Below are 24,634 nucleotides of genomic sequence, written 5' to 3'. Positions count from 1 at the left end.
GCCTAATTCCTCTGGTTGATTTAGATGTAAGCATAGGATACCTGGCATTCTTAATTGACCAGCTATTTTCCACCATTGATCCAATAGTTTTCATAGAGTGGCTTGAAGTAGAGTGGAATGTCGTAAAAGATTTAAAGGGATATAAATATTTTTTTTCCAGAGGGTGGTTGAGATTGGAAACAATGTGACCGAGTGGGTGGTGAAGAGAGGTTGTTTCACAACATTTAGGACATAACTAGATTTGCACTTGAATTGCTAAGATTTTGAAGACCATAGAGCAATTATAAATAAATAGGATTAACATAGATGGGTACATGACGGTCAACACTGGCTTAATGGGCTGAAAGGCTTGTTTTTTTGTGTTGTATGACTTTATGATAAGCTGAAACAGCCTCAAGGGTTTTCAGGTCCATTGATTGCGATTGAGGACTTAAGGGCAAGATTACTTTACTTAAGGGACATGAGGGAATGCTGTGTATATCTTTTACAGAGATGTGGCTTACCCCGGGATTCCAGACGGTGCTCCAGCCTGAATGCTTCTTGATTTATTGCTTGGACTGGATGCCATCATCAGGCAAAGGAAGAGGCTTCTGCCTAATTGTAAACTCTTTGTGGTGGCTCAGACATGGCGGTCTTATCCACTTGTCTCGTAAATATCGCCTGCAGGATCAAACGCTCTTGACCACTGCTATTTCACTATCAGAGGAGCCTTTCGCTCCATATCTCACCCGAACTTTGGAAAATTAGACCACCTGGCATCTGCTAAAAGTGCAGCTCCAGAGAAAAGGATTGCACAAAGTTGCACAAAGGACTCATAAGGAAATATGTGAAGGATGTATTCCTTCCAAGACCATCCAGCTGTTTCCTCATTAGAAGCCTTGGATGAACCAGAATATCAGCAATCTACTGACTATCTTGAACCTCTACAGGTGTATAGTAGAGAGGAAATTGACATGTTGCATCACGGCCTGATTGGCAACTCAAACGCCCAGGAACGAAGAAGAATGCAAAAAATAATGAACACTGCCCAGTCCATCACTGATACTGACCTCCCCACCATCGAAGGGATCTATAAGAGTCAGTACTTTAAAAAGGCAGCCAGCATCATCAGAGACCCTGGCCATGCTCTCATTTCACTCCTGCCATCAGGAAGGTGTAAGAGCCTGAAAACTGTAACTTCCAGGTTCGGGAGCAGCTTCTTCCTAAAAACATCAGGCAATTAAACACTACAACCAAATAGGCTCTGAACTATATAGATTTGCGGTTATTACTTTTGACTTTTCATTATTATTATCTATTTGTCTGTTTTTTTAAACTATACTGAACTTTGTTTTGTTTATTGTCGGTTTTACAGAGTACAGGTGCTCCTCGACTTATGATGGGGTTACGTTCTGATAAACCCAACCTAAATCGAAAATATCTAAGTCTAAAATGCATATTGCTAGGCCGGGAAAAGATCAAAATTCAAAATTCGAAGTATGGTTTCTACTGAATGTGTATCGCTTTTGCCCAATCGTAAAGTCGAAATATCGTAAGTCGAAGCATCGTAAGTCGAGGAGTATCTGTACTATGTTTACATAACTGTTGTGCTGCTGCAAGTAAGAATTTAATTGTTCTGTTTCGGACATATGACAATAAAACACTCTTGACTATGCACCTGTCTTCATTGCTGATATTTCGACTGCGGTTGAGAAAGTAAACCGTTTTAACTTCCTGGGTGATCTTCTCTGCATCTTTGTTTATGCCATCCAAAAAGAAAGCTCACCATGCTTCTATGTCCTCAGAAGTTTGTGGAGATACAACATGTCCTGGCTAACCATCGAACTTCTATAGATGTACAATGAGAAGTATACCGACTGGTTGCATCGTGGCCTGGCTTGGAAATTCGAATGCTCCAGAAGATGGGGGTTGCAGAAAATGGTGGACATTGTCCATCACTGTTCCTGATTTCCCAACCATCGAAGGGATTTACTGGAAGCACTTTATCAAGAAGGCAGATAATATCACTTATCCATCACTGTTCCTGATTTCCCAACCATCGAAGGGATTTACTGGAAGCACTTTATCAAGAAGGCAGATAATATCACTTAACCAAATACTGTCCTGACCTGGCCACGCTGTCTTCTTGCTTCTATTATTGGGAAGAAGGTAGAGGAGCCTGAGAACCAACACTTCCAGATTTAGGTACAACTTCTTCCTATCAACCATCAGATTCTTGAATCACCCTCCACAACTTGAACAACAAGCTTAACTCAACCAAATTGAACTATTACAAAGTTTGCACTGTTAAGGTTGCTTTACCTACTTCGGTTCCTGAACTGGTTTAGTTAATTTAGAATAACTGATAATTTATTGTATATTTATTGTTGATGAAGTGTCTAAAGTGCCCGTAAAGCTGCAGAAAGTAAGATTTTCATTGTTCCAATTCATATCTGGCACACATGACAGATAAACTCTTGACTCCATGAAAATTCCAAAAAATATGTGCAATCTAATGGTTGTATTATTTGTATTCTATTTTGCAAATGCATTACAAAAGGTTACTGCAGGTAGACCAGAATGTGGAGTTGAAGTAGTAATTAGATTAGCCATATTTTTATTAATCACAAAACAAGTTTGAGGGTTAAACTGGTCTACTCCGGCTTCTTATTTGTATGACCATATGAAACTAAACTCTTATATTTTAAATTTATTTGTAACAATATTCTATGCAATAGTTCAGACTGTTATCCATTGTTCAGATTGGCTGGTTAATGCAAGTTACGATGGGTACATCTCCCACTGAGTCACTGGTGGCAGCAAGCAACATGTTTGTTGGGCAGGTGAGTCCAGTTCCGTTGAATTGGGTGAGTAGCACTGGATACTGTCAGATTTCAACGTAGCCAGGGTAGATTTTTTACACTTCTGGAGCACCAATCAGATGAACTAATTGGTGCTCGATCTGCATTTCCTGAATCTGTCTATAGGTAGTTCCGTTATAACGTGTGTGTCCACAATGCAAACTGGATATAAAATGGTTGATGAATTAGGCAACACTATTTTTAATAAATGGGCCGAATTGGTTATAAAACAACTTCGATTGGGAACTAGAGAACTATTTAAATGTTATATCAGAAATTGACAAACAGTTGAAAAGATGATTTGGAAAAAAAAGAACAGTTTCTTGTAACCACCCCACAATAATAAGTCACAATTGTCTCTTAAGAATAAAGTTTATCAGTTTCCCCTAGGTAACCATAAAAATTTCCAAACAATTTATTTTATTGGCATCCGTGCAATGGTCATTAAACAATGTAATGTATAGCATTTAGTATTTTTAGCTTGCAGTAACAGAAATAAACTTATAACTATTAAAAAGAGTTTTACTTTTGAAAATCCTGCAGGTAAAAAATGTTACTGCGAGTCTGAAACTTTCTAGCCCCTCACCTCCTATTCCATATTGACACAATTGTTTTTATAATGCAATTTTCCACAATGTGAGGTTTCATAGGAATGCATCTATTGTGTTATAACAGAACAATCTATTCCCATTTTAAATCATTATCACATTACCCTGACTCAAAGCTCATGGTGCAAGTTGCCCTGGTGGGTCCTTTATTGCAAAAACGGAAGTAACCCTTACTTTCTCAGTTTAGGTTTCTTTCATGATCTTTAAGTCTGTCCAAGTCAGATCCAATTTCCAATGCCCTTAATTGGGATGATACTTTCACTTATCAGCATCATAGAGTCGTATAACACAAAAATAGGCCTTTCAGCTCAACTTGTCCATGCCGACTAAAATGCCCAATCTTTGCTTGTCCTATGTGTCTGTGTTTTGCCAGATTTCTCTAAACCTTTCCAATTTATGTACTTGTCCAAATGCCTTTTAAATATCGTTAATGAACTTGCCTCAACTACTTCCTTCACTATCTATAATATCACCCTCATCCTCCTGTGCTCTAAGGAATAAAGTCAGTGCTCTAAAGAATAAAGTCTTAACAATAAACTGGACTGGACTGAAAACACCAATGCGTTATACAGAAAGGGCCAGAGCACACTTTATCTGCTAAGGAGACTCAGGTCCTTTGGGGGCACTCCGAAGGACCTTCTACAACACGGTGGTTGTATCGGCCATTTTCTATGGAGTGGTCTGCTGGAGCAGCAGCATCTCAGCGGCGGAAGGGAAGAGACTCGACAAGCTGGTTAGGAAGGCCAGCTCTGTCCTGGGTTGCCCCCTCGACTCAGTGCAGGTGGTGCGAGAGAGGAGGATGATGGCAAAGCTAACATCGCTGCTGGACAACGACCCCCACCCCATGCAGGACACTGTCACTGCACTGAGTAGCTCCTTCAGTGACAGACTCCTTCACCCCAAGTGCATGAAGGGGTCCTTCCTTCCCGCTGCTGTGAGACTGCACAACCAGCATTGCTCCCAGCAGACGAGTCAACAATAACAGCTAAGAACACTCAGAAAACTGATGACAATTTATGTGTCTTTTATTTATAATGAATGATCTCTTGCTCTCTTGCTATCCACTTTGCTGCTGTAACGCTGTAAATTTCCCCGGTGTGGGACGAATAAAGGAATATATTATTATATTATCGCCTTCCAATCCTCTCGCAATTGTTCTCGTCCTCAAGTCCTGGAAACATTCTCGTAAATATTTTCTGCACTTTTTATCCAGCTTAATGGCATCTTTACTATAGCAAATAGACCAAAACTGAATACAATACTCATAATGCGGCCTCACCCGTATCTTGTACAACTAAACATAGTCCTAATTCATTACAGGAGACAGACTATCGACTGACGTCTATTACAAACCTAATGACTCCCGCAACTATCTCGACTACACTTTTTCCCACCCTGCTTCTTGCAAAAACTATCCCCTACTCCCAATTCCTCCAACCATGCCGCATATGCGCCTATGATGAGGTGTTCCACACCAGGACATCTGAGATGTCCTCATTCTTTGGGGAACGGGGGTTCCCCTCTTCCATCATAGATGAGACTCTCACATGTGTCTCATTTGAACCCCGCGGCTCTGCTTTTGCTCCTCCTCCCCCCAGTTGTAATGGGGACAGAGTCCCCCTAGTCCTTACCTTTCACCCCATCAGTCGTCGCAAACAACACATAGTTCTACAACATTTTCGCCACCTCCAACGGGATCCCACCGCTAGTCACATCTTCCCATCTCCACCCCTTTCCGCCTTCGGCAGAGACCGTTCTCTCCGCAACTCCCTGCTTAACTCATCCCTTCCCACCCAATCCACCCCCTCCCCAGGGACCTTCCCTTGCAACCGCAGAAGATGCAACCCCTGTCCCTATACCTCCTTCCTTGACTCTGTCGAGGTAGCCCTACAGTCTTTTCAGGTTAGCAAGAGGTTCACTTGCACTTCTTCCAACCTCATCTTCAGTATCCGTTGTTCAAGATATGGACTCTTATACATTGGTGAGACCAAACGTAGACTGGGCAATCATTTCGCTGAACACCTTCGCTCAGTCCGCCTGGACCTACATGATTTCCCGGTGGTCAAACACTTTAATTCTCCTTCCCATTCCCACACTGACCTTACTATCCTAGGCCTCCTCCATTGTCAGAGTGAGGCCAAACACAAATTGGAGGAACAGATCTCATATTTTGCTTGGGCAGCTTACAACCCAATGGTATGAATATTGATTTCTCGAACCAAGTAACCCCTGCATTCCCTCTCCCTCCATCCCTCCCCCACCCAAGTTGCACCAGCTTCTCGTTCTCATCTAGTAAACAGCTAACAATGGCCTGTATCATCTTTTGCGTATATCTTTCATTCATTAGTTCTAGATCTCTCTGCATCTCCGTCTATACCTCTAATTTCATTTTTCCCTGAACCCCAGTCTGAAGAAGGGTCTCAACACGAAACATGCCCATTCCTTCTTTCCAGAGATGCTGCCTGTGCCTAGCCAGCATTTTGGGTCTATCTTTGGTTTCAACCAACATCTACAGTTCCTTCCTACACATAATGTCCTAATTTCTGTGCTCGTTTCATTAATTGACAAAGGTCAACGTGCCAACAGCTGTCTGCACTATCTTACCTATCAGAGATGCCATATTCAGGAAAGTTTCATCTTGTACTCCTAAATCCCCCTGCTCTGCAACATTCTTCAGGGCTTTACTGTTATATGTGAAGGTTCCTGCCACTGCTATCCCAATTCAATCTCTTTTTCTAAATGAGTGAATATCTTATCTCAGAATCCTCTCCAGTACATTTCTCCCTCCGCATTGTTCCCAGGGTTTTCTTTATAGCCCTTCTTAAATAGATGCACAATATTAGCTACCCTTCAGTCTTCTGGCACCTTACCTGTGTCTAACCATGATTCCAATTGAAGATAGACACAACATGCTGGAGTAACTCAGCGGTTCAGGCAGCATCTCGGGGGAAAAGAAATAGGTGACGTTTTGGCATGAGACCCTTCTTCAGACTGAGAGTCGGGAGAAGGAAACTAGAGGGCGTGCAGCGTAGGTTCACTAGGTTAATTCCCGGAATGGCGGGACTGTCGTATGTTGAAAGGCTGGAGCGATTGGGCTTGTATACACTGGAATTTAGAAGGATGAGGGGGGATCTTATTGAAACATATAAGATAATTAGGGGATTGGACACATTAGAGGCAGATAACATGTTCCCAATGTTGGGGGAGTCCAGAACAAGGGGCCACAGTTTAAGAATAAGGGGTAGGCCATTTAGAACGGAGATGAGGAAGAACTTTTTCAGTCAGAGGGTGGTGAAGGTGTGGAATTCTCTGCCTCAGAAGGCAGTGGAGGCCAGTTCGTTGGATGCTTTCAAGAGAGAGCTGGATAGAGCTCTTAAGGATAGCGGAGTGAGGGGGTATGGGGAGAAGGCAGGAACGGGGTACTGATTGAGAGTGATCAGCCATGATCGCATTGAATGGCGGTGCTGGCTCGAAGGGCTGAATGGCCTACTCCTGCACCTATTGTCTATTGTCTATTGTCTAGAGGTATGAAAAGGTACAGAACAAATCAGGGCCGACGCAAATGCCCAAAGAACCTAATTGCCCATTGTTATGATTGTGGTAACGTTTTCCACTTCCCTGGATTACCATGGTGTCTCCTGGGAAAGATTTTAATCTCCTGGGTGCTGGTGCAAATGACAATTAAGTACTCTTGACTGTGTAGGAAGGAACTCCAGATGCTGGTTTACACTGAAGATGGACACGAAATGCTGGAGTAACTCAGCGGGACAGGCAGCATCTCTGGAGAGAAGGAATGGGTGATGTTTTGGGTTGAGACTCTTCTTCAGACAGACTCAGGGGAGAGGAAAACTGGAGGTATGAGAATGCAAGAGTTACTTAAAATTTGAAAAATCAGTATTCATACCGCTGGGTTGTAAGCTGCCCAAGCGAAATATGAGGGGCTGTTCCTCCAATTTGCGTTTGGCTTTACTCTGATAGTGGAGCAGGCCCTGGACAGAAAGGTCAGTATGGGAATGGGAGGGGGAATTAAAGTGTTTGGCAACAGGCGATCGCGTAGGCCAAGGCGGACTGAGCAAAGGTGTTCAGCGAAACGATTGCCCAGTCCGCGCTTGGTCCCGCCGATGTATAGGAGTCCACACATAGAATAGGGGATACAGTAGATGATGTTGGAGGAGGTGCAAGTGAACCTATGCCTAAATTGTAAGGACTATCGGGATCCATGGATGGAGTTGAGGGAAGAGGTGTAGGGACAAATGTCACATCTTCTGTGGTTGCAGGGAAGAATACCTGGGGAGGGGGTGGTTCAGGATCAAATAGGTCAGGAAGGACACCTACAATTTCCAATTAACTTCCCGGAGTGTCCTTGGATATATCTGATCTGGCTTGGGAGATGTATCTACCTTAATTTACCTTTAGAAGTTCAAGACTTCCTTGACTGTAATAATGCCTTCTAATCCATCAATACAATAAAATACAATATATCTATATTGTTCTTGTACAGGGGTACAACGAGATTGGGAATGCGCCTCCCAAACGATGCAATAAATTAATTAGCTAGTCAGTATTAATTTAAATTTAAGCAACCCAATGAAACAAATTAGAATAGTTTTAAAACAGAATAAAGTGCAAGTAGATCTGTGCGATGTGACCATCCGGCTCAGCAGGACCGGTTCATAGCAGCCATGGCCCTGGGGATGAAGCTGTTCCTTAATCTGGAGGTGCGGGCGTAGAAGGCCTTGTATCGTCTGCCCGATGGTAGAAGTTCGAACAGACTGTTGCAGGGGTGTGAAGAGTCTTTGTGGATGCTGGTGGCTTTTCTGAGGCATCGTGTGTTGTAGATGCCCTCCAAGGCTGGTAGCTGTGTTCCGATAGTCCTCTGAGCATCTATATTAGTCTAACGAAATACTTTATGGAATGAAGAGTGAATTACAGCGGGAACAACGTGTTTTTTGGTGATGCCTAACATTGATGCTCCTGGTTCCTATCCTTATGACCATATTACAGTTATTTCCTTGCAGTATCTGTGGAACTTATAGGAATCTCTGAGATTCAAAAAGAGAAGTTTTTTCAAAACTTATTTTGTGATTCTTTAACAGTATCTTCATGTTAATAATTGTACATACAATAACCTTGATATATTACTGGGGCAAACATTTGCCTTGGCTTCTGTGACATTGATAAAATTTACGTAATGGCAATATTGCGCAATCCTTTTCTTCATTTAATCTTTCTCCTAAGTTGCAGTGACTTCTAAACTACAGCAGTTTTAACCATTGCTTTTTTCACTTTTAATAAGTTTGAATAGTCAAGTTGCCTTGTGTACTATAAAATGATGTCTGTTCTCTGTGCCAGCTCACTCTCAATAAAGTTTTCTTCCTAATTCTTCCTGTTTGCAGGAAATATTCCTATCTTGTAGTCAATTATTGGATGTGCTAAGCTTTATATTTCTGAGTGGGACAAGATTGGGGTCATGGGTACCAGGGAAGTTGTGAATCTTAAGAAAATTTACCTTATCATTCTGCAAAATACATTTAATCTGCAGTTTTATATAACTCTGGGCTTCTGAGAGAGCACGATGTCTAGAAAGACTGCTATGTTGGTAATCAATTTCATTATGTGGTACTTTTTTGTGTTCTGCATAGACTGAATCTCCACTGATGATTCGCCCATATTTAAAAGATCTCACATTGTCCGAAATGCATTCTGTAATGTGTAGTGGATTTGCTACCATTGCAGGATCTGTCCTGGGAGCGTATATTTCATTTGGGGTGAGTAGTCTAGAATTTTACTACCTGTGACATAAGTAGAAACTTTTTAATTATAACTATAACTTTTTAATTATAGCTTTTAATTATAACTTGTTTAATAATTCTCTTAAATTTCACTTAATGTTAATTTAGCTAAGATACTTAAATTCCTCACATTGGAAGATGGACATACCAGCACTTTAGCCGAATGCTTTAGTTTGACTTTTTGGATAGAGCCAGCCATAGAAAGGAAAACCTTTGATTCTCGGAGAAGTAGGGTGGTCAGGGGACAGAGGAGGCAGATATAGCATTGAAGATTCACGATGGAAAATCTTGAATGATGGTGACAATCGCAGTCGAGCTATCACAAGATTTTGCAGGAGTAGCCCAGTGAGTAGATGCCATGTAGTTTGTACATGGTACACACCAGTTATTGAGTACAGGTGACTGAGGGAATTAATATTTCAAGTGGTTTAAAGGGTGCTAATCAATTTGGCTGCTTTTGTTCTGGTTATTGTTCAGTTTTTTTAGAGTCACTACTACTGCACTCATCCAAGCAGATATTCCATCGGGTGCTTATTAATTGGTGCATCACTCGCTGCAGGATATCCAGTCTCTTACTAGATCTTGCAGGAACAGTCATTTATATGGCAAGTCCAGTTGATTTTATGGTCAATGGTGACCCCTTCATCCCCCCCCACTCCCATTTCCAGGATAGTATTGATGGGTACTAATCCATACTGGATCTCCCTCTATGGAGTCATGGGCTGATTCATTTACTGAGGAATTGCAAATGGAACTGTTATTGTGCAATCATCTATATACATCTCTGCTTCTAACTTTATAATGGAAAGGAGGTCATTAATGAAATCTCCTTTTAGTGATATCCAGAAGCTGGTATGATTACCTATGACAGTGATGATATTGTATGAGGTACAATTTTGTATTCTGAGACTGCTCTCTGGTCCTAGATGTTGTGATATTGCAAGGACTACTTTGTTGTATCACAAGGACTACTTTGTTTGCCTGTGTAGTAACGTGTATATAAGAGAATGAGGTGATTTGGTGGTCACTCTGGTTCCAGGTGGCCATGGAATAAACAGCCTAGATTTAAGCTCCAGCATTCTAACCTTTTAAACACGTGTACTTGTGGTCCGTCCAGAGTCATAACAAAGGTATAACAGATACCGGACCACGAAGTACAACATGGTGGCAGCGGTTTGGTGATTAGCCTAGAAAGGTAAAAAAAAAACCCAAGCAAAAAGGTTAACAAGTAAAAAATATATATATAGCTCTAAAGAAAAATAAAGATGAATGCTTTCCAGCTCTGTAAGGGATGCTAGGATTGCATCTCGACAGGGCCACTATATGTATGCAAATTACCTGATCAGACGTCAGCCCTGAGCTGCCGACGGGACGCTGCAAGCTGCTGAGGGAGGTGTGTGAAGGCCCACATCGCGCCCCAGCACCTGTGCAGGCCCGCGTTCGTAAACCTGAGACTGCTTTTCGGTGCAGCCGACACCCGCGGAAGCGCGGCGACCGGAGAGACCCGGCACCCATGGAGGAGTCCGGCGACCAGAGGGACCAACACCGCGGAGGAGTTCGGTGACCGGAGGGACCGACCACCCAAGGAGGCGCGACTGTAAGGCCTAGAGACTGAGTACTCATCCAGGCGCGGCGACCGGAGAGTCGGGACGGCCCTGGGCCCGAGGCATGCGGCAGCGCGTACCGACAGTGAGCGGTAGCGGCCGGGAACACTAGTGGGCGGGGCCAGCGCGCACCGCAGCCGACACCCAATCGCACCGCGGCTTCAGCAGCTGGGAGCTGCATAGTGCGAGCCCAGCAGTGCGAGCCCAGCAGTGCGAGCCCAGCAGTGCGAGCCCAGCAGTGCGAGCCCAGCAGTGCGAGCCCAGCAGTGCGAGCCCAGCAGTGCGAGCCCAGCAGTGCGAGCCCAGCAGTGCGAGCCCAGCAGTGCGAGCCCAGCAGTGCAAGGCAGATCATCGCGGTGGAGCAACAACCTTCACTCATCTAGAGTCTACACTTTGCTGATCTACACAGCAAGACTGCTTCTTGAAGGGATGATATGGACTGAAAATGAATAATCTGTGTAATTATCTGTGTAATAATCTGTGTGTAATACTAAAAACTTAATGTTTTGCATTTGAAGGTCTGATATATATATGTATATATATATGTGGATTGCATATAGTTTATACAGTAATACTGATAGCAAGGGGTGTGTAATCCTGTGATACGGTTGTTTTGGTTCCATATTTTAAAAAAATCAAGTTACCGTGTTTACGCTATATTGAGCAAATAACATGTCTCGGTTACCTGAAATTAACTGGCAAGTGCCAATGCGTTCTCCCTGTTCAAGCAAATGAAGCAACTGTGCCTGCAAGACTTAGAAATCGTATCGGAGTCTAAGCAGGCAACAAAGATAAAACTCGCTTTAGGGGTAGAAGGACTTTGTCGTTTGAATGCATCAGGTCTGAGTGAAGAGGATCAGAACAAGCCAGAGGACATATGGACATTTTTTGAGGGCCAGCTGAGGACGATGGTAAATTTCAGAGACCACATGTTGGAGTTGATGTGGTATCGCCAGAAAACGGATGAATTGCTCGATCAATTTGTGACCCGGTGTGGAGAAAAGAGTCTCCAGTGTAACTTCACTGATCTTGAGCTCAATGAAAGAGTCATGGAGTTGATAATCGCGTTAACGCCCTATGAAGGTCTACAGCGAGAGCTTCTACAGAAGCCTGCAGGACACACCATTCCAGGGGTGCTAACATTAGGGAGGCAGTATGAGGCCATTACAGCAGGCAGACAGTGCATTGCAAATTTAGAGCCCATGTCTAGCAATATAGATGCTGTCAAGACAAGAGGGACAACGAAGCAAAAGCCGCAAGATGAGAGACAGGACCCTTGTGGCCAATGTGCTTTGTTTCATAAGCCCAGGCAATGCCTGGCGTATCGCGACACATGCAGGAAGTGCGGCAAGAAAGGGCATTGGGCAAAATGTTGTAGGTCTAAGATGGATAATATACGGCCATCTAAATTGTCAAGTGGCAACTACAAATGAGTTGACGAGGTACAGCAACAGTCCCATGGAGGTGTTGCATCGTACTGTGACAGTCAAGAGGAAGGATCAAATATGTATTTCAATACCATTGCCATTTCGAGTATGGACAGGATGCCTCCAATAGGCAATGAGGCTTTTGCGGTGTTGAACATCATATGCCCATCGATGAAAGGGCAACATCGACTGAAGGTGAAGATAGACACCGGAGCTGGAGGTAATACCCTTCCCCTTCGGGTCATACAAGATATGTATCTACATGACAAATATAAGCAGCACCTACGACCATGCAAAGTCCGACTGACGGCATATATGATGGCATATAACGGGACAGAAATCATGTGTGTTGGAACTAATAATAATAATATGCCTTTATTGTCATTGTACGAACAGTAAAACGAAATTAGAAGTGCTACATCTGAAACAGTGCGACAGTGCAAATCTTCCAAAAACAATCGCACAAACATAGGAACCAACACAATAAGTACCCATATCAATAAAAACCAATAAAACTAATAAATAATAAATGAGTTTTGCACCTAAGATGCTGTATATATAAAAAAAAGTGCAAAGAAAGTGAGAGTTACATCAAGTCAAGTATTTCCATTCACAGTTCTTAAGGGCCACGTAAAGAAACTGTTTTAAAGTCGGTTTGTTCTGGTCCTTAGGCTCCTGTAGCGCCTCCCAGAGGGCAGGAGAGCAAACAGTTCATATCCTGGGTGTGTGCTGTCCTTAATTATATTTCTGGCCCTGTTTAGACAACGCGAGCTGGAGATATCCTTCAGAGAAGGTAGTGGACAGCCGATAATTTTCTCTGCTGTCTTAATAACCTTCTGGAGGGCTTTCTGGTCTGCAGCTGTGCAGCCAGCATACCACACTATGGTGCAGTATGGCAGTACGCTCTCAATGGTGGAGCGGTAGAAGGTCACCAGCAGAATCTCCTTCAGTTTGTTTTTCCGAAGCAGTCTTAAAAAGTGCAGTCTCTGCTGTGACTTTTTAACTACCACTGTAGTATTTGCAGTCCAGGAGAGATCCTGGGAGATGGTGGTCCCCAGGAACTTGAAGGTGGAGACCCTCTCCACTTCCTCCCCATTTATAAGAAGTGGGGTAGGAACTGCTCTATGTCTCCTAAAGTCCAGTACCATTTCTTTTGTCGTACTGGTATTCAGTGCTAGGTTGTTTGCCTCGCACCATTTGGACAGAGCACAGACCTCGTCTCTGTATGCAGACTCCTCTCCTCCAGTGATCAGACCGACCACAGTTGTGTCGTCTGCAAATTTGATGATTGAATTGGAGGGGCGGATAGGAGTGCAGAGCATAGAGGAGGGGGCTCAGCACACAGCCCTTCGGGGAGCCAGTGCTGAGCGTAATGGTGGAGGAGCTGTGGGGGCCGATCTTGACAGATTGTGGGCGGTTCGTGAGGAAGTCTCTTATCCAGGCGCAGATGGATGGGGGAGAACCCAGGTTATTATACAGCTTGTCCACTAGTATGCCCGGGATGATCATATTGAATGCCGAGCTGTAGTCTATGAAAAGCATTCTTACATATCCATTTCATGCCGATACCAGGGATCGAAGTGGTGTCCTCAAGAATTCTTTGTGGTAGACGTGGCAGGATCCGCTGTGATAGGCCTCCCAGGTATTAAGCAACTTCAGGTTGTCACGATACATGCTATGGGAACAGAAGAGCACCCATCAGACGCTCGGAAGGAGCAAGAAAGTTTCAACTCGGTGGGAGACCTCATGAAGAGATGGCCTAATCAGTTTGATAGGATTGGCAACTTCAAGGAGCCAGCCACCCTTCATCTCAAGGAGAAGGCCACACCACCCATAGATGTGCCAAGGAAATGTAGTATCCATCTCAAAGACAAGTTGCGGGCTGAGTTGGACAAAATGGAGGATGACAGAGTCATCAGAAAAGTAACTCACCATACGGACTGGTGCAGTTCAATAACAACTTCCGTTAACAAAAGATGGATCAATCAGGGTATGCCTAGACCCAAAACGCTTGAATGCAAGTCTCAAACGCTGCCCACACAAGATCCAAACACTTGAGGAAATCAATCCAGCTTTTGCCAATGGGAAATTGTTCTCCAAACTGGATGCAAAAGTGGGCTATTGGTCTGTCCGACTGGAGGAGGCAAGCCAGGAACTTACCACGTTCCGAACACCTTTTGTCAGGTATTGCTACAGAAGGTTACCTTTCGGTTTGTCGATGAGTCAGGATATATTCCAGCAGCGTATGGACACAATCATAGAACAGGTTCCTGGATGCATCTGCATTGCAGATGATATTGTCGTAGTGGGATCCACGGAACAAGAACATGATTGTAATCTGAAGAAGCTGTTGGAGACAGCGTCCCGGAAAGGACTAGCTTTCAACAGTGCAAAGTGCGTAGTGAAGGCTAAGTCCATCAACTTCTTCGGGACAATCTATTCAGACACAGGCATCAGACCAGATCTTGGTACGGTGAAGCACATTCACATGATGCCAACACCACAAGACAAAGAAGATTTACAACGGTTCCTGGGGATGATGAATTTTTTATTACCCTACATCCCAAACTATGCTGACTTGGTTGCCATCTTGAGGGATTTACGGAAGAAAGATGCCCCTGTCACCCTTGAGGTAGATGCGTCAATGAAAGGAGTAGGAGCATGCCTTTCGCAGGAAGGACGGCCTGTTGCCTATGCTTCGAAAGCTCCGTCTTCATGCCAGTCCAACTACTCCAATATTGAACGCGAGACCTTTGCCTTGGTTTTTGGAATCACAAGGTTTCATACGTACCTATTTGGGCGAGATTTTAAAGTGCTGACCGATCACAAGCCTCTTGTCACTATCTGCGGCAAACCACTCACAAGTTCCCCACCCTGACTGCAGCGGTTGCTCATCAAGGTGCAAGGATACAACTTTGTCATAGAGCACAGACCTGGGTCAGAGATGGTCGTTGCTGACACTCTCAGCAGACTGCCCAATCCGGAGAAGACAGAGAGCATAGATCTAGATGTACATGTAGAGAGCATCTTCTTCGACAACATCGAAGACACACTAGATGTCGATTTGATACACTTCGGCAAACTCAAACGGGTGGAGCTGTAGACAGAAACTTGTGACCCTCTGTTGCATACGGTCATGCAGTATATTCATTCCGGATGGCCGGCGACCATGCAGGAGATACCTGCTGACCTGCGGCCCTACTTGCCTTTTCGAGATGAATTGGGCATGTCAAATGGGACCATGTTCAAAGGACGGCAAGTAGTCATTCCTGAGTCGATGAGACAGGATATCTTGCAGCAACTTCATGTTGGCCACCAAGGCATCGAGAAGACGAGACATCTAGCGAGACAAATGGTCTATAGGCCCAACATGAACCAACACATTGATGACCTTGTCCGAAGGTGTAGTCAGTGCCAGATGCACATGCCAGAGCAAATGAGGGAAACACTCATACCACATGAGATACCAGTCACACCTTGGACCAAAATAGCAATGGATATGTTTGAACTTGACAACATACAATATCTTGTCATGGTAGATTACCATTCCAAGTTTCCGGTGGTGCATAAGCTGACAAGCACCACGAGTGCCATGGTTGCTAATATGGTGACTGCAACATTTGGCCTCCAAGAAGCACCGACGGAAATCATCTCTGACAATGGTCCACAATTTGTTGGAGAACCTTCCAAGTCCATGTGCAAGCAATGGGGAATCACCCATACGACATCCTCACCTTGGTACCCTCAGTCGAATGGACTGGTTGAGAGAATGGTGCGAATGGTGAAATCTGTCATCAAGAAGTCCTTGACAACGGAACAGAGTGTAGCAGCAGCTTTACTCAACTTGCGTACTACGCCGATTGATTCCAAGTTACCGTCACCGGCAGAGATGATGTTTGGAATAAGAAAATAACTGCAGATGCTGGTACAAATCGATTTATTCACAAAATGCTGGAGTAACTCAGCAGGTCAGGCAGCATCTCGGGAGAGAAGGAATGGGTGACGTTTCGGGTCGAGACCCTTCTTTGACAGATTCGGACACCTCTACCCACGAACCTTGACATGAACAAGGCATATGAAGGGCAGAGGAACTTTGAGCGACTTGAAGAGCGCAAGTAGAGTATGAAGGCGCATTTTGACAATTCGGTCGAGACAAAACTTGACACCATTACACATTGGACAGAAGGTCCGGGTTCTGGATCAAGCAAATCATGTCTGGATACCAGCAGAAGTGAGATCGATTGTGACGAACCCCAGTCAAGATCTTACATCATTGAGACGCCGAATAGAAATAGATTAAGGCGGAATCGAGTGCAGTTGAGAGATATTCCTCCACTGGAGAAGCCAGGTTTTGGTCCCCACTGCGTCACTCCAGACTGCGACAGGGCTGAGACCAAATGTGAAGAGGAGGAACGACAGGCACATAATGCTGATGGAGATTATGTGACACGTTCAGGACGTGTTAGTAAGAAACCTGCACGTTACCGTTGATATTCGTTACTATTTTATGGTGTTTATAAAAAACATTTGTGTTTAGAGTTTGTTGTTAAATATATTTTATTTTAAAAGACAAGGGGGATGTTGTGATATTGCAAGGACTATTTTGTTGTATCACAAGGACTACTTTGTTTGCCTGTGTAGTAATGTGTATATAAGAGAATTAGGTGATTTGGTGGTCACTCTGGTTCCAGGTGGCCATGGAATAAACAGCCTGGATTTAAGCTCCTGCATTCTAACCTTTTAAACACGTGTACTTGTGGTCCGTCCAGAGTCATAACAAAGGTATAACAGATACCGGACCACGAAGTAGAACACTAGACACTCCCACTAGTGGAAACATCCTCTGTACATCCACTGCATCCAAGCCTTTCATTATTCAGCAAGTTTCAATTAGGTTCCCCCCACATTTTTCTAAACTCCAGAGAGTACAGGTCCAGAGCCATCAAATGGTCATCATACTTTACCCAATTACTTCCTTAATTTTATATTCAAGTCCTCTCGAAATCAATGCTAACATTGGATTTGCCTTCCTTATTACTGATTCAACCTGCAAATGAACCTTTTTTGGAATCTTGCACTAGCACTCAAAAGTCCGTTTGCACCTCTGATCTCTGAATCAACTCCGCATTAAGAAAATAATCTATGCCTTTATTCTTACTACCAAAATTCAATGACCGCCCTCTTTCCTACATTGTATTTCATCTGTCACTTCTTTGCTGACTCTCCCAATCTGTCCAAGTCCTTCTGCAATCTCTTTGATTCCTCTGCACTGAAAGAGTTAAAGCAAATTATAAAAGAAACAGGTCACAAAATGGATGCCTACTTCTTTGCACATTGTAAATTGCTCAGCTAAGCAGAAACGAGGTGAGCTTTGTTTAACCTTGGGAAGTACAGCAGGTACTTTAGTTAAAAAACTGACTTTTAGTTGGCTTTGCTAAAAAAAATATGCTGAGATTGCACTCAGGTAGAAACCAGGTAGAATGTACCACTGCTAATTTAAGATGATTTCAGTGCTCGAAACTTGTACTTCTGCAGGGATAGCCAGATGGGTTGTGGAATTATTGGTATTGTTGGGATAAGTAAAGGCATGTGAATTAATTTCCTGTGAAATTGTTCACATTTTGTAGTGTTCCAAAAAGAAAAGCACATGTGCTTTGATGAAGGGTTTTCCTATCATATGTAATCTAATAAGATTTGATTTTTTCACACTTCTAAACAAAATTTCATTGGTTCCAATGAAAATGCTGAAACAAACAGAAGCAAGGCAGCATGAATGGAAAGAAAAACAGAATTAACATTTCATATTGAAGAATACTGATTGTTTCGAGCATTTTCTGTTTCAGATTTGCAGCATCTGCAGTTTTTTTTGCTTTGTGTTAGCGATGATGAGAGAAATCTGAAAGGAACAAAATAAACTTTATTGTGCTCTTCCTCATGAAATGTTTTACTGTTTGTAATTTTAGTCTATTTTTTCAAAGTAAATATTTTGTCAATTTTAATGTGAATGGAAGCAGGCAATTGATATTTGTGCTTTCTAAAAAATCTGATATTTTGTGAATATTTTTATAAATCTGCACTCCTTTTGCAGAACTGATGATAAAAACACACAAATATAGAAATTCAATGTAGCCATTACATGAATAAAAGAAATTTGGCTCATTTGGTTCCTGCTATTACCTACTTTTCATTAAAGAAAACATGTCTATAAACACATCTGTAACCAACTTCCTTCAACCTACAATAACCCTTCTAATCTATTTTTTTCCATTGAAAGATGATCTTTCCAAATGATCCACCTCTATCCTATTCCATTATTCCATTGTGTGATTCACTCACACCCAGGCAGGACTGTGACCAATCTCCTTATGGACATGGTAGACACAAAATGTTGGAGTAACTTAGTGGGACAGGTAACATCTCTGGAGAGAAGGAATGGGTGATGTTTCTGGTCAAGACTCTTCTTCAGAGTCTGAAGAAAGGTCCTGATCCGAAATGTCACCCATTCCGTCTCTCCAGAGCAGCTGCCTGTCCCGCTGAGTTACTCCATCATTTTGTGTCTAGCTTCAATTTAAACCAGCATCTGCAGTTCTTTCCTACAATCCTTGTGGACACGTTGAGTAGAGCTGTTTAAACTAGTTTAAACTAAAGGGGGTGATAACCTGAACAGAGTGATATGTGTAAAAGCAGAAAAATCAAGTGAAAGGCAAATGGGGCCACAGTACAAATGAAAGGTAAGGTATATAAAAATGGTAAGTTAAACCGTAAAACTTTGTATTAAATGCACCAAATATATATGTAATAAAGTAGAAGTAACAGCATATGTTTTTGATCTGATGGCCAATAGCAATAAATGATTGCAAATTGATCAAATATTCAGAGCTAATGGATTTCTTGGAATGTCAGGTGGAAAGGAAAAGATGATGCAATAGCATTTTTAATATGAGATGAAATAAGAGAGACATGATCGAGGCTCAGAAGATTTTGAGTCCATTTGGATAAAGTTTTTTTAAGAAATAGCAAGAAGACAAAGGCCCCCAAACAGTGGTTACATCGAATGAAAGGGTAAATATTATTTAGTAATGTTGGAATATAAAGAAAGTTGTGGAATAATTATGGGAGACTATAATCTTCCTGTAGATTGGGTAAATCAAAGTGGAAAAGATGGAGCTATGAGAACAATCATCAAATGCATTTAGGATAGTTTCCTGGAGCAATATGTTATGGAACCAATTATGGAAAATAACTATTTTGGATCTGCTAATGCATAGTGAGACATGTTTAATAAATGACATTGGAATAAAAACAATCCTGAGGGAGTAGTGATGGTAGAATTTTGTATTTCATTTGAGAGAGGACTGGTAAGGAGAAAGAAGTTAGCTGTAGGCCCAAAGATTCAGAAATCCAGAGGGTAAAAAAAGTAGACTGAGGGCAAATGAATGAGGAATATAAAACATAAGAACAAGAGAAGTCTAAAGGGCCTGTCCCAGTTCGACGATTTTTAAGGTGACTGCTGGCGACTAGGCTGTCGCCGCACGTTCGCCGGTGTGTCGTGGGCAGAGTCGTGAGAAGTCTCCAATGAGTCGTAGCAGTTCTCGGGTCGTCGCGGGAAATTTCAATCTGTTCGAAATTTTTTGGCGACAGCTGGCTTGACGCCAATGATCGTAGCTTGTCGTATCCTGTCGTGGGCGCTGTCGTAGGTTGTTGCCAGGTTGTCGCCAGTGCTGATCCACCTTTTATAGGAATTTTGTTTGTTTGAATAAAGTAAATTTTGGACATTTTGACCAAAGATTGATGTTTGAAGTTATTGTATTTCAGAGTAGTTTCTCATGGCATCTCTTTCAAATATTTTAATTTCATTTATTTTCACCAATAAAACAAACACAAGCATTGCACTGCATTGAAAAGCGAACTCTTTTCATTTATTTGACCAATAAAACAATCACAAACACTGCATTGAAAAGCAAACTCTTTTCATTTATTTTGACATTGCACTGCATTGGGTCTCTTCAGGGACAAGGGCTTCAACCACACAGATCTCTTGGGCTTCTTCCCCATTCTTCTTGTCCTTCTGTCTTGCAGAATTTTAAGCATGAGGGCCGCTGCAAGCAGCAGGGCTTGCATTTGATGTAAGAGCAATGCCATCATATGTTGCTTCCTGGCAGTCATAATGCTGAATGATGGACACCCTACCCAAACCCATTCTTGCGCCAAAATTACGTGAAATGGCTACCCCCGTTGTCATTAGTTGTGACCTGACAGTGTCGCAGCTTGTCTAGGTTGTTGTAGCTTGTCGTTGCTTGTCGTAGTCCCTGTCGTAGGTGGACGTCCAGGTCGCGACGACTGGGTCACCGGTTGTCGGCAGCTTGCCGTCGCCTCGGGGGTAGGTTACCGTAGCTTGTCGTAGGGGGAGTCATAGACATTCTCATAGGATTAAAAAAATCGAAGGTTTTTCGGCGATCTGCTACAACTTTGACAGTCGCTGGCAGTCGCCTTACAAATTGTGGGTGGGACAGGCCCTTAAGTGAACATAGACACCTTAGAGGATGATATTGGAGAAAGTATGGGGGCTAAGGAAATAGGCGATTAAAGAAATTAGAATTAAAATTGTAAATTGGGGGAAAGCTAACTTTGAAAGTATAAAAGTGTGTTAACAAGAGTCCAGGATATGCATGTTCCTGTTAGAGTTAAGGGCAAGACTGGTGAGTATATGAAAGCTTGGATGATGAGGGAAATTGAGGCTCTAGTCAAGAGTAAGAAAGAGATATAGGACGGATATAAGCAGCTGGGATCAAATGTATCCCTGGAAGAGTTTCAGTATTATGGTCATGGAGTTGCTGAAGGCTCTGGCGTGTATGAAGGTAGACAAATCTCCTGGGCCTGATTAGATGTATCCGAGAACATTGTGGGAGGCTCGAGGGGAGATTGCAGGTGACCTGGCTGAGATTTATAAGTTCTCAATAAATATAGGAGAAGTGCCAGAAGACTGCAGGTTGGCAAATGTTGTGCCTCCATACAAGGAGGGCTGCAGGGAAAAGCCAGGGAACAACAGGCCAATGCACCTAACATCAGTGGTCAGAAAGTTACTCGAGAATATTCTAAGGGATAGGATATACATGCATTTAGATGGACAAAGGCTGATTAGGGATCATCAGCATGGTTTTGAATGAATGAATGAATGAATAAGTTTACTGGCCAAGTATGCAGATACTAGGAATGTGCCTTGGTGCTCCGCTCACAAATTACAACACAAACATACAGTTAACAATTAAGAATAAAGCATAAACACATCAAAACAATAAGGATACAACATTACGGTCTAAACATGTGGGTGAAAATAAACCAGAGCAAAAAAGAAACTACGGACTTTGGTTATTGAGTAGAACTATCACTCGTGGAAAAAAGCTGTTTTTATGTCTGGCTGTGGCTGCTTTGACAAGGAGGTTGCATGGGAGGTGCATGGGAGGTTGTGTGTTACGAACCTGAATGAAGTTTTTGAAGATGTGACCAAAAAGATTGATGATGGCAGAGCTGTCAATGTATATATAGATTTCAATAAGGCGTTCGACAGGGTTCCGCATGGTAGGCTGCTCTGGAAGGTTAGATAGCATGGGATCCAAGGAGAGATAGCTGAATGGATAGAAAATTGGAAGTGGTGTCACAGGTAGATAGGGTGGTCAAGAAAGCTTTCAGCACATTGACCTTCATCAGTCAGAGCATTGAGTATAAAAGTTACATAAGACATAAACATCTGACAGTTATATAAGATGTTGGGGAGGCCACATTTAAAATATGGTGTTGGTCACCATGTTATAGGAAAGATGTTGTCAAGCTTGAAAGTATTCAGTGACGATTTACCAGGATGTTGCCAAGACTTGAGAGACTGAGCTATAGGGAAAGGTTGAGCAGGCTAGGGCTTTATTCCTTGGAGTGCAGGGGGATGAGGGATTATCTTATAGAGATGTATAAAATCATGAGAGGAATAGATCAGGTAAATGCACAGTCTTTTGCCCAGTTGGGGAAATGAGAACCTGAGGGGTAACTTGTTTACACGAAGGTTGGTGGGTAGGTGGAACAAGCTGCCAGAAGAGGTAGTTGAGGCTGGTACTATCGCAACGTTTAACAAAGATTTAGACGGTACAGGTATAGGGTAGGTTGAGAGGGATATGGGCCAAAAGCAGGCAGGCGGAACTAGTTTAGATGGGGCATGTTGGTCAAAGTGGGCAAGTTAGGCCCAGGGTCCCGTTTCCATTCTGTATGACTAAAAGCTTTGGACAGACACTGGTGGAAACTGGCCTTTGATTCATTGAGTGCATGCCAGCCATCAAGCACCTAAATAACAAACCTATACTCATCCCATTTTATTATCCCCACATTTCCATCAGTTCCCCTCCAAATTTACCCCAGATTGTACCACTCACCCAACACTATGGGCAATTTTTAGTGGCCAGTTAATCTACCAAAACAGATATATTTGGGATTTAGGAGGAAACCAGAGTACCTGTAGCAAACACATAGAGATCACAGGGAAAACATACACATTTTTCATAAACCGTACCATAGATCGGGATTGAACGTGGGTCACTGATGCTGAGGTAGTAGTTCTAGTAGCTGCACCACTCTTCCTCCCTAATGATGTTTTACTTTAGTCTTTATGGTAAAAAAAAACACATATCATTTTAATACTGAACAGTACTGAAGAGGAATTAAATATTACATCACTGGAGAAATGTTTTTAGGCAAACTAAAGGAGCTAGAGACTGATAAGTCCTCTGGAGCATATGGCTTGCATCCTTGGATTCTAGAAGAGGTTACGGAGATAGTGGATGCATTCTAAAAATCATTAGTTTCTGGAGAGGTGTCAGGATTGTAAAACTCAATGTGGCACCTCTTTTCAAAAATAGAGGGCGACAAGGAGCGGATAACTATATGCCAATTGGCCCAACATCTATTGTGAGAAAAATGTAATAAATCAATTATTTAGGAAAAGAGTGAGAAATTTGGAAAATCATAATCAAATCAAGCAGAATCATCATGGTTCAATGTATGGGAAATTATATCTGACAAATTTGAGTTTTCTTGGCAAGACTTATCCAGAGTGGATGAAGGAGAAGCATGGATTTACGGAAGGTATTGGATAAGATGTTTCGAAAAAGATGAAGTAACGAGAACTTATAGTTTTGGAGGTAATATATTTGCTTGGGTAAAGGATTACCTAGGAGTCAGCATGCAGTGAATAGTCATTTTCCCAGTTAGCAACCTGTAACCAGTGATTAGCAGTGGAACCACAATTATTTACAGTATATAACTTGGAGGATGGAAGCAATTGTAGCCCTTATTTCAAAAGGGTTAAATATAAAAGGAGGGAAGTCTTACTGCAACTGTCTAAGGCACAAGTGAGACCACATCTAGATACTGCAAACAATCTTGGTCTCTCTATTTAGGAATGGTATTATTTTATTGGAACAGTTCAATGAAGGTTCATTAGGGTATGGCAACATTGTCCTATCAGGAAATGTAGAACAGATTGATACTTTATCCATTGGTATGTAGAAGAAGAGTAGGAGTCTCGACCCAAAATGTCACCCATTCCCTCTCTCCTAGATTCTGCCTGACCTGCTGAGTTACTCCAGCATTTTGTGATACTGTAGAAGAAGAGTGATCTTAGTGGAACATATTAGATTCTTAGGAGGATGGACAAGATAAACGGTGAAAGGATGTTTCTGTTCATGGGAGAGTCTAGAATTAGAGGGTAGGGTCTCAGAATAAGAGTTTGGCCAATTAAACTGAGATGAAAGAGAGTTTTCTGTTTGCAAGGGTTGTGAGTTTTAGACCTCCTTACTACAGATAGCTGGAAGGCCTGTGCATTCTTGAGGCTGATATAGGTAAATTTCTAATCAGTGGTTTTGAGGAAACAAAGGAGAGTGGGCTTGAGGAATATTAGATCAACCATAATCCTACTGATGGTGGAATAGGCTCAAGAGGGAAAATAGCTTACTTTTGTGTCTACTTCTTAGGGGAAAACACCTAAATTGTACATTGTATTCCTAAAAGTATATATTTTTCAATCTTTCACCATAATTATGTTATCATCTAAATCAGTATTATGGACCTCTTTGTTGGTCAAGTCTACATGCCTTAAACAATAGTTGTTTCTTTATGCCTTCAATGGAAATGTATTAAGTGTGTAACACATTTATTTTCATAGTTTTAAACCTGACCACTGTTTGATCGAGGCTTGACCCACTGCCATTTTATGGGTGTCGTGTGGGGCAAACAATTATTGAGAATTTTCTTGGCATCAAATTAATTCAGTGCAATTGCTTGATTCTAGCAGTAGTCCAAAGCAGTTTCATAAATGAGCTT

At 42.4% G+C, this 24,634-nt stretch overlaps 1 protein-coding gene across 1 annotated transcript in view; it reads left to right on the top strand.

Annotated features, from left to right (window-relative positions):
* LOC144592255 (solute carrier family 28 member 3-like) overlaps positions 1-24,634 on the top strand; it is a 114,014-nt gene that overhangs the window by 68,428 nt on the left and 20,952 nt on the right. Inside the window, exons 9-10 of the mRNA XM_078396787.1 lie at positions 2,742-2,822; positions 9,091-9,216. Of these exons, the coding sequence (XP_078252913.1) occupies positions 2,742-2,822; positions 9,091-9,216 (207 nt within the window). The remainder of the gene's footprint in view (positions 1-2,741; positions 2,823-9,090; positions 9,217-24,634) is intronic.

This window comes from Rhinoraja longicauda, chromosome 3 (assembly GCF_053455715.1).
Source record: "Rhinoraja longicauda isolate Sanriku21f chromosome 3, sRhiLon1.1, whole genome shotgun sequence".
Classification (NCBI taxonomy): Eukaryota; Metazoa; Chordata; class Chondrichthyes; order Rajiformes; family Arhynchobatidae; genus Rhinoraja; species Rhinoraja longicauda.
Note: the sequence above shows the minus strand (reverse complement) of the source record. Positions and strands in the feature narration are given on the sequence as shown.